Raw genomic sequence first — 10,653 nt, forward strand, 5'->3', positions numbered from 1 at the left:
AAGCATACTATTTAATATAGTAGGGTAGGTAGTATACGGTTTGGTCGCCTCACTCTTCATACAAAGGCGCATCTGACCACAGGTGGCGTACTATTTACGCATACTATTTAGTAGGGTAATATTAGAAGATATGGGAGTATTACTGGAAAGTAGTTTTGAACATGGTTTATTAAACCTTGTCTGTGTTTATCAGACCGAGTCTGTGTGTTGGGGTGCGTTTTTTTTTAGTGAGGATGGTGGTGACAAACTGAGAGCGTTAACTGCGGGTGAGCACTGCTTACCTACGCAACACACACACACACACACACACACACACACACACGCCGATCTAGAGCTGCATCCTCCTGGTCAGGAACGTAGGCTCTTCTTAACAGGATTTTTAGCATCTTTAATTTGTAAACAAGATGCTACACAGCACACATCTATTCACAGATCATTATTTTCTGGACCGGTAACACTGATTATCAGTCAAACCCATCGGGATCAATGGAAAGAAACTGGATGTCCCATGGATAAATCTGTAGGATCAGCCACCCAGAGGTATTTCTGCATGATTCATCAGAGCAGTTCTGTGCATTAAAACACTCAGGTTACTAATTTTATTATGATTGTCAGAAATAAACCTAAATTGTTTTCTTAAGTTCACCATTTTACTTGGTTTAAAATTTTAATTGGTTTAAAATATTTGTTTTTAATTTTTAAAAATTAAAAATATCAAATAAACCAACTTGCTTTATAGCATGGAATTAAAATAAGACTAAAGACAATATAGAATTAAATTATACTCCAATTTTCATGTACACATCTTTTTCATTATCTAGATTACATTAAGGGTGGCACAGTGGGATAGCAGTAAAGGCGAATGCCTCACAGCTGCAGGATCACAAGATCTGCGTTTAAACCTTACCTCTGGTCACTGTGTGTAAAGAGTTTGGCATGTTTGTCCTTGTCTGCAAGGGTTTCCTTTTGTGTATTAAGAAAAGGAAACCCATGAGTAAGTGAGTTAATGTGTTGTCTCTTGTTTAGTGCGTATTTCTGCCTTTCACCCACTGTAGGATTCATACCCACCATAACCCTGATTAGAAAAAAATAATTAACAGATTACATTAATGCATATACATGCTCATTTTAGTAACCTTTGGTCATTGTTGAGGTGGCTCCAGAGCACATCCTGAAAATGTTTTGGTATAAACCCTGGATAGTGTGTCAGTTCATTGCAAGATATCACACACACATTAATTCACTTAAACTCTTACACACAGGGACAATTTTAAGTAGCAAATTCACCTGCTGTATGTCTTTGGAGGTGACAGAAAACATGAAGACATGAAAACTTGAACTTGAACTTCACATAAACAGCAGCTGGGGGCAGGGTATATATTTGGGTTGCTAAAGCTGTGCAGTACTTTGTTGAACTATGTGCTGCATGCCAACCTTCTATAATGTAATATACTAGCAAGAAGAATCGGGCTGTGTATTTGTAGGTATTAATTACTAAATTATAAAATCATGATTTATGTTTTGATTACCAATTAGGTGGCACATCGGCTCTATAGGAAGCTTAGCTGCTGCATAGCTTAATGGTCCTAGGTTCGATCACCACCCTCAGGTATCTACTCTATGTTGTTTTTTCCCCAGATACTCTGTTTTTTTCTGCCTAATAACACATACTGGTAAGTGGGTTTGCTACTCTCAATTGGCCCTAGGTGAGAATAAGTGTTAATGAGTTTGTTTGATATTCTTTATTAGATAAATACTTTAAAAACAGAATATTCTTGCCTAGCACCCAGTGTTGCTGCAGGCTCCAGACCCCCTGCGACCTTTATTAGGATGAAGTGATAAAAGTTTGATGAATGACAACAGATCAGAATTTTTGAGTATCTTATTTATTTATTTGTATTATTTTTTATGCATTTTCTCCCTTTTCCTTCTAATTTAGTGTAGCCAATTAGTATTCTGCTGTTGGTGACCTGATCGCATTTAAGGAGGGTATATTTTTGTGACACATGCTCCCTCTGATGCATGCGCAGTCCACGACCCTTTCTTATTGTCCCATACTTTGATGGATTTGAGTGCAAGGCCAGTCCTCCACTTTTGTACAGGTGCCTCGGTCTACTAACTAGAGTTCTTACACAGCAGCAGCAGACTAGTAACCAATCTTGTCTGCCGCAGGCACTGCCAATTGTGCCTCCTAGGGGGCGCCAAGCTGACCAGTAGTAGAGCTGAGATTTGAACTTAGAGAGTTCAGAATCCTGGCACTGGTGTTCTAGTGGAATATCATGCTGTGCCACCTGGGCACCTATCTTTTTTTTCTTTTTGCAAAATACTAACCTTGAACTAATCACTCCCAAATAACATGCACAACTGCACTAGCTGCACCAGGATCAGTTTTAATAAGAATGTTCAATCAAGTTCAGATCAGTTAGTAGTGTGCATGACAGTGCAGATTTAATCCAGAGCATTGAAGATTTAAAAGGAAATGCAAAAAATTAGCATGAAAATGCTGGAAGAAAGCAAGTAAAACATTGCAAAAAGAAAAAAAGGAATGGGGTGCTAAAATAAGTGCAAAATCTAAAGAAAAATATAAAGAATAAACATGAACTACGTATAATTTGAAGAAAGGAAATGTAGAAATAAGCGCGAAAGAAAGAAAAAAACTATATATTATAGAAAACAAAATTTTAGAAAAAAAAAGTGCTAATAAGGAGAGAAGGCAGCGCAAAATAATGTGTGGAAATAACAAGATGTGGAAGAAATGAAGTGAGGAAGAGCCAAAAGAAGACATACGAAGGGGGAAAGGTGCCAGAAATAATACAGTGTGAAAGAACTGGCAAAATAAAGGTAGTAGTTTCAAAATGAAAGATGAACAAAATGAGGGGAAAATGCATCAATAAGTGTAGAGGAAAGAAAAGAAAGAAAGTGTTAAATAACTGCAAAAGAACGAAATGAGGTGCATAATACACTAAGTGTTAGATCTAAAGTATATATACTAGAAAGAAAGAAAGACAGAGTGAAAGAGAGACAGACAAAGAGCGAGCAAGACACACACATACGGGTGGGGCATAAACAACTAGAGAGAGAGAGAGAAATAGAGATAAAAAGACACACACACACACACACACACACACACATTTTGTCTGCACATAGGTTACTTAGGATGCACATGGTTGGTCACTGCCAGGGCTATGAGCTGTCAACAGCTGAAAATAAAGATTGTGTCTGGAGTAGATGAAAACTCCCTGGGAAAGAGGCAGTAATATATTCCACTACTGGCATGGCTTGTCATGAAAATACCTGTCCTCATATGATAGGCAATATGTAAAACATAGTTACAACCAAAAATGACAATTTTCAGTTAGGAATCCTTTAGAAACAGGTACTGTAGATATGACATGATAGCAATAAAATATATGGCCTACCCAGACAGATAATGTGAGATTTCCCTGAAGCTTACCAAGATAAACAATCCCAGATGTTCAAAAGTTTAATCTTTGTACATATTGTAATTTCCACTTTCTTACTGTAAGGAAAGCCAAGGAAAAGTATCTTGCACCCCTTCTGGTACACATGCTGTCGCTGACTACTTCTTATCACCTGCCAGTGGCGGGTTCCAACACAGAGCCATAGTACATATGGAGTTTCACGTTATGCTTCATGTGACACCTCCTTGCCCACTTGTGCCATTGTCCAGACCAGTCGTAGCACAAGAACAAACCCTATCTGACCCTTCTTCCCAGACAACATGCTCAGCTGTCTGTTAGACACCCAGCCAGGTCTGTAGCACTGCCGAGATTTGATTTTGAGCTTGAAAAAGCACACATACACACAGGGCAATTTTAGTAGCTTCAATCGGCCTGACTGCATGTCTTTGGACTTGTAGAAGAAAACCGGAGCATCTGTGTAAAACCCCCTGAACACAGGGAAAATATGCAAACTCCATACAGAAAGAACCCTAGTTGCCTGACTGGAAAATCAAACCCATGCTGCTCTTTATTAGAAGTTACATTACCTGGCGCTCAAGTGGCGAAGCGATAAAACACGCTAGCACACCAGAGCTGTCATCTTGAACTCGTCAGAGTTCGTCAGATTGAAACTCATCTCTGCCAACTGGCAGGCTGGGCACCTACACAGACAACAATTGGCTTGTTGTTCAGGGAGGGTGCTGGAGGGAACTCCTCATAACTGATGCAATTATGACCTCTGCAGGCTGACTGATGATTGATAATGTGATCAGGGTGTGGCTCTCTGTACACAAAGCTGATCCACATATGAACTTGCCTCATGCAGGTTAAAAGATGCAGTCAGCTACTGCACACATGTCAGAGGGGGTGTGTGTTAGTCACGGCTCTCCTCGAGTCAGAGTGGAGGTCAACGACAGTAGAGAGGAAGCGCAATGCAACTGGGTTATTACATACGACTAGATTGGGAGGAAAACTCCAAAAAAAAAAATGCAAAAAAGAAGTTACATTTCCTTGAATAAGCAAATGTAGAACTATGTCAAAATATTTGTAAGTATATTTTACTTATATAGCATTCAGTTCAGTGAACTGTTAATTATAGTGAATAATATCTGTTATATTTACTTATGTATTACATTTACATATGCCATTATCCAAAGAGATTTACAGTACAGTTACTGTATACAATCTGAGCAATTGAGGGTTAAGGGCCCAAAAGCAGCAACCTGACAGTGGTGGGGCTTGAACCAGCGACCCTCTGATTACTAGTCCAATACCTTAACCACTAGGTTACAGCTTGCTTACGGCTTGCCTTACAGATGTTGCTAGACATTTTTTATGTAATTTTGTCTCGTTATTGCAAAATACCTGCCATTTTCTATCATTTAGTTCCAGGATGTCAAGAAACCTGACCTTTCTGCTCCCCAGCCCCACAAGCATTACGGACAGCTCCTCTGTGCTGAATGCCTCTGTCTCATCAATCGTGGTTGACTGGGAAACACCAACCTTCACCACAGCTGCTCGATTCCGTGTTGCGGCCACCCTGGTGCTTTTTGTGTTTGCTGCTGTCAGTAACCTGTCTGTGCTGCTTAGTGTAACGTTGGGTCGTGGACGACGCTTGGCCTCACACCTGCGGCCCCTCATCGCCAGTCTGGCATCAGCCGACTTAGTCATGACCTTTGTGGTGATGCCTCTGGATGCTGTGTGGAATGTAACAGTGCAGTGGTATGCTGGGGATGCCATGTGCAAGCTGCTGTGTTTTTTGAAGCTGTTTGCCATGCACTCTGCTGCGTTTATTTTGGTGGTGGTGAGCCTGGACCGGCACCATGCCATCCTGCACCCACTGGACACTCTGGATGCTGGTCAGAGGAACAAAAGGATGCTGTTAGCAGCGTGGGTGCTCAGTCTGCTTCTTGCCTCCCCACAGGTCAGTGCCACATTTTTACTGTTTTGTCTGAGTGAATTCTGAAATCAAGAGTGCATTAATCGACCAGGCTTAATAAAGCCTTACAATTAAAAGCAAAAGTGTGTTAACCTCTTACTAATCCAAGATCTTTATTCAAGTGATAATAAAAGACAAACAAGATAAGTGTGAAATACCTACATGCAACCAACTGTACTGTTCTTAACTTCATTAAACACAATTAAATTACAATTATTAACAGTTTGGCTTTTGTATTTAAAAGCAATGTTGCTGCTGGTCAGTTTAAAAGATGCATGTACAAAAATTTTGCATGTACAAACCTTTTATTGGATACCAAACAATATTGGTTGGCTTAAGGTTCGGACTTTGATTTGGTCATTTAGAAGAAGAATCTTCTTGTCTGTTTCCTTTAAATTACATAGACTTTTGGGTCCACCACTTATTTTTTCTGCAAGATCTCCATTCATTTTTGCATTTATCTTTGCCTTTTTAATTACAAGTACAGGCCATAAAGCATCTTCAAGCCATGATTCTTCCTCCACCATGCTTTACTGTTGAAATAAGGTGATGTTAGAATAGAATAGAATAGAATAGAATAGAATAGAATCTTTATTGTCACTATACACAGGTACAATGACATTTCAAATGGCATCTCTCCAATAGAGTAGCAGCAGTAGAGAAAAGTAGTAGTAATCACAAAAAATTATTTACCTCTAAAAATAAGATAAAAATACAAATCTTTGCACTTATAAGTAAATTTACATTGTAGCTTTAAATATTAAATACTGACTCTAGTCTGTTTTCCCAGGCATAGCAAATCATCTCTGTAGATGCCTGGTGATAGTACCACTGAGATTCAAACCCTGCAGTAGTGGGTTGATGCATTTTATGGCTGTGCTACCTGAGCACCCAGAGGACATGAAGAAGAAAAAAGAATGTTTCCGAGTTCTAGCGATATTGGCAAGCCTTTTGCAATTGTTTTGGGATTCAATTTTGGTTGCTTTTCTTCTCTGCTAACTGTTTAAGGTTATCTAAAGCTTAAGTACTTAGACTTAGGTACTTTTTTGTTGTTGTTTTGAGTGCATTTTAAAACAACTATAAAAGAGCTTTCTTTTTATTCCACTTTGTCCTAGAGAAGCAGTGTGTTTTGAAATCTAAAAATAAAAGATATCACATTCTATCCACTAATTAGCTTTCAAATTGCAGTTCTGGCACGTAGTCCTGCTCAAAAACAAGACAAATGCTCCATTAATTTTAGGACCTCCTACTGATAAAACAGCAGCTCTCCACACATATATTACCCCCAACAAATGCAATTTCATTTGATGTATTTTAACATGACCTTGGTTTTTGAAATAATTAGGAAAGAGAAGAATACGCTGCAGTAAAAAAGTGAAGTGCAGAAAATGACTTTAGAAGCCAGTCAGATGAAAAGAGAAAGATAAAGATGTAGCTCTAAGAGTGATGGCATGATCGAGTAACTATGATCAATACAATGCCCAGAAACCATTGTTTAATGTGTGTGACATTTGAGCCCTCAGACAGCATTGCATTGCATGCTACTGTAATAAATATTGCCACATAGGCTCAGGAGTACTTGGGTAAAGCGTTTTCACTTAACACCTGCTGCAACCTGGTTCATCATGAAATGCAACCTGTAACACAGTTATGTGAATAGGAAGCTGTACATAAATTCTGTACCGAAGTGCAGCAAAGTTCTCTGAGTCCGAGCCCAGAGAATGCTGTGGTCAGATGAGTCGAGTGACGAAAAGGCACCAAAGACAAAATGGACCTTCCAGACAGTGTAAGGTACAAAAGCTAACATCTACCATAGTACGGGTTAGGGATGTTAATGAATAAGTTAAACTTAATAATTTAAGCATTCATAAAGTTAATGCTGTCAGTTTAAAATGTCATTTAAATTAATTTCTAACAACCAGTGCTTAATTTGAACTTAGAGCTACAGTGAGAGTTCAGACTTAATTTGAGACTCACCCTTACACCCTCAGTGCACATGCACCAGCTGTGTTCAAACACATTCAGAGGAAGCACTGCCATTACATTTGAGCAGATTAAAATCACAAACAGAAGCTGTTTGGTGTCAGTATGGAGTCTGATTGAGTGTTATTATATTTGTGTTGCTGTTTTTTATGTATATAATTTGAATATTATGTATTTTGCTCCAGTAAAGGTAAAACTCTGCTTGTCATAAAAAACTAAACAAATAATGTCAGGAAGAGCCTTATTTTATAAAAGAACCTGACTAATCACCTAACTTCTTTCTCACAGTTGTTAATTTTTCGAGCAATCAAGGCCCGTGGAGTGGATTTTGTTCAGTGTGTGACCCATGGAAGTTTCCAGCATCACTGGCAGGAGACAGCCTACAACATGTTCCACTTTGTCACACTGTATGTGTTTCCCTTGCTCGTCATGAGTTTTTGCTACACTCGCATTCTGGTTGAGATCAACCGTCAAATGCACAGAAACAAGGACAAAGGTAAATGACTCTCTAAATATAATAATTATATTGTCAGATTCGGATTTGTTTATATTCATTTCATATGTCTTCCTAGTAGGGGAACCTTGCCTAAGACGCAGTGGAACCAATATAATCCCGAAAGCTCGTATGAAGACACTGAAAATGACTATTATCATTGTTGCCTCCTTTGTGATTTGCTGGACACCATATTATCTACTTGGAATCTGGTACTGGTTCCAACCACAAATGCTGCAGGTGATCCCTGAATATGTCCATCATGTCTTTTTTGTTTTTGGAAACCTCAACACATGCTGTGATCCAGTCATATATGGTCTTTTTACACCTTCATATCGTGCAGACTTGACAAGATTTTTATGTTGGAGAAAGAGGAATGCTTTAGTAATGCACCAGTTCTCTGGCTACAGGAGAGGAGCAAGTGGGGAGGCAGAATCAGATTTGGGCAGTGGTGACCAACCCAGTAGTCAACCCAGTAGTACCCAGCACTGATGATTTAAGAAACTTAGTAATGTTTAACTGTAATATTCAGAGCGGAATTTTCCTTTGCTGGGTCATTTGCCTTAGTCTTATGTCATTTTATAATGGTGTAGCCACTGGTAGCCACACTTTTCTAGAGATACATTAAATGTACCAAGGAGGGCAAAAATACAGGTTTAGGCCAACTTTAACCAAGCACAGGAGTAATTTATTTCAAATACATTAAATAAAAACTCCACATGAATAACATTTCCACATCAACAACACAAATAACAGCAACAACGATTTATCTTACATTTAGCAATAACAAACCTCCCATGTAAATAGATTAATAAAGCTCTAAACATTAAAAATTGCAATAATATTGCCAACTGTGCATGTAAAAATGCTGCATTGCTATAAAATATCAATTGGTATATTGCTCAACACTTAAGACCAAAGTAAAATTAAAAGATCTAAAAAGGAAGTAGAGGAGACATATTAAAAAACAAGCAAGGCAGCATATGACAGAGAAACACCCTCTGGTAGATCAATAAAAACACTGCTGGCATTTGTATTTGTGGTTAATATTAGGAAAAGGTTAATAGTTTACACAGTGGTCTACAAGATAATGTCATTTCTAGGGTACTTGTTTAAAACAAGACTGACTGGAGGGATAACCACAACAAGGTCTGCACAGACCCATGTTTATTCTAGCTCTGTTTTTGCTGGCATACAATAAACTTGCATTAACATGCCTACCTGCCGTGGAGATCGACTAAGGGGCCTTAATTACAAAACCATGTCCTAGTGCCTTGTCAAATATGGCCAGCAGAGGGGGCATGGAGGCACAGATGATTGCCTTGTCAGTATCTCATTACTGACAATCACCCATGTCTCATTAGCCGATAATTTGCTGCAGGTGGAAGTGCTTCTATTTATCACAGTTTCTTCCTCACAGATGTTTTTTTAAACCGGTTTTCTGCTGATACATGATGCCAGTACACTTTATCTTTTTCTGAGAACTCAGCCAGCATCACAACACTTCACAGTCATCACAAGGGAACTGCCCTGGACGAGCAAGCGGACCCAGAGGCAGCAAGCCATTTTCCAGAGCTGACCCCACGTTTGGACCCATGGTGGGTGCGATCTGCGCTAATTTATGGGGTGAAGTGCCACTCATTTTGACCCATATGATGACAACCAGTTTCCTTTTCTGTGCTTTATTTTCTATCCACTTTCTCAGCACATTTTCAGTTTTTGCCGGCGCAGAGTTATATAGTAGATACAGTATGTTTCTTCGTATGTATCTTCTGAGACAGAGCTAAAAAACTCAAAGTACAAAACCATTTAAATTCACAACTATTCTGTGAATATTAAATATCATTTGTGAAGTTTGCAAAATACTCTAAATATTCTATATATACTAATATATATATATATATATATATATATTAAAGCTGGCATGACACAAAAACAACACAATGTTTAGCTGTGAGCTGTAACTTAAAGTTCATTGACTCAGTAGCAGGCGGCAGAAATGAGAAAGAACAGGGTAGCTTATGGCAGCTTGAAATAAAGTACACTATAGGTGTGATGAAGAAATTTTGTGAATGTCTTACTGCCAATTTAACTGGACAAAAATCATTATTCTTTTCTAGTAATACAATGGCTGTGCTATTGTCACTGTTGTAACATGGAATGTTGACTTGTGAATGTAAACACCCGTGCAGTAAATCTTTGTTCTCTGCTGTTGCATGATGTGTAATCAGTGTTGACAAGTCTGACTTGTTCAGTACACAAACAGGGCCTTCCTAATCTCTAAAGACTCTTACCCCTACCATCACTGAGAACAGCAGGAGCATTTATCACCTTACACACATACACATTTAAAACATTTCCAGTGGGACCAGATAGAATGAAATTGTCTAATCACATAAGCAATTACAACCCAATTTCTGGAAAGTTGGACCATTTTGTAAAAAGCAATAGAAACAAGAATCTTTGATTTGTTAATTTGTTAAGTAACATGCTCCTAACATGTTTTAAAATGTCAAATGTAAAAACATAATTTCCAGAAAAGTTCATACAAATGCAATAAAAACCCTAAAAACTATATTTTTTACTGACAAACCTGATTGTATTTTGTAAATATTAAAAGTAAAAGAATGTGATGCCTGCAACACACTCAAAAAAGTTGAGAGGAAGATGGAGTTATAGGTTATACAAGTAACACTGTTCTGGAAGGTTCCACATTTCTTAACTAGTTTAACTGGTCACAGGTGAGGTCATTAAGATTAAGTATAAAAGTAACATTT

General features: G+C 38.3%; 1 protein-coding gene across 1 annotated transcript; it reads left to right on the forward strand.

Moving 5' to 3' along the window:
* The first annotated feature begins 4,854 nt into the window (after positions 1 to 4,854).
* Positions 4,855 to 8,368, forward strand: LOC134301365 (gonadotropin-releasing hormone II receptor). Its single transcript, XM_062986038.1, has 3 exons — positions 4,855 to 5,385; positions 7,672 to 7,879; positions 7,956 to 8,368. The coding sequence occupies exons 1-3, from the start codon at positions 4,855 to 4,857 to the stop codon at positions 8,366 to 8,368; spliced, it is 1,152 nt and encodes a 383-aa protein (XP_062842108.1).
* Positions 8,369 to 10,653: the final 2,285 nt, after the last annotated feature.

Source organism: Trichomycterus rosablanca, chromosome 2, assembly GCF_030014385.1.
Source record: "Trichomycterus rosablanca isolate fTriRos1 chromosome 2, fTriRos1.hap1, whole genome shotgun sequence".
Classification (NCBI taxonomy): Eukaryota; Metazoa; Chordata; class Actinopteri; order Siluriformes; family Trichomycteridae; genus Trichomycterus; species Trichomycterus rosablanca.

What these genes read in the sequence shown, in the direction of transcription:
- LOC134301365 (XM_062986038.1), top strand. Translation starts at nt 4,855, where the DNA reads ATGTCAAGAAACCTGACCTTTCTGCTCCCCAGCCCCACAAGCATTACG. An exon ending in TGCTTCTTGCCTCCCCACAG is followed by an intron (nt 5,386 to 7,671) that starts GTCAGTGCCACA and finishes TCTTTCTCACAG; the next exon opens with TTGTTAATTTTTCGAGCAAT. An exon ending in GCACAGAAACAAGGACAAAG is followed by an intron (nt 7,880 to 7,955) that starts GTAAATGACTCT and finishes ATGTCTTCCTAG; the next exon opens with TAGGGGAACCTTGCCTAAGA.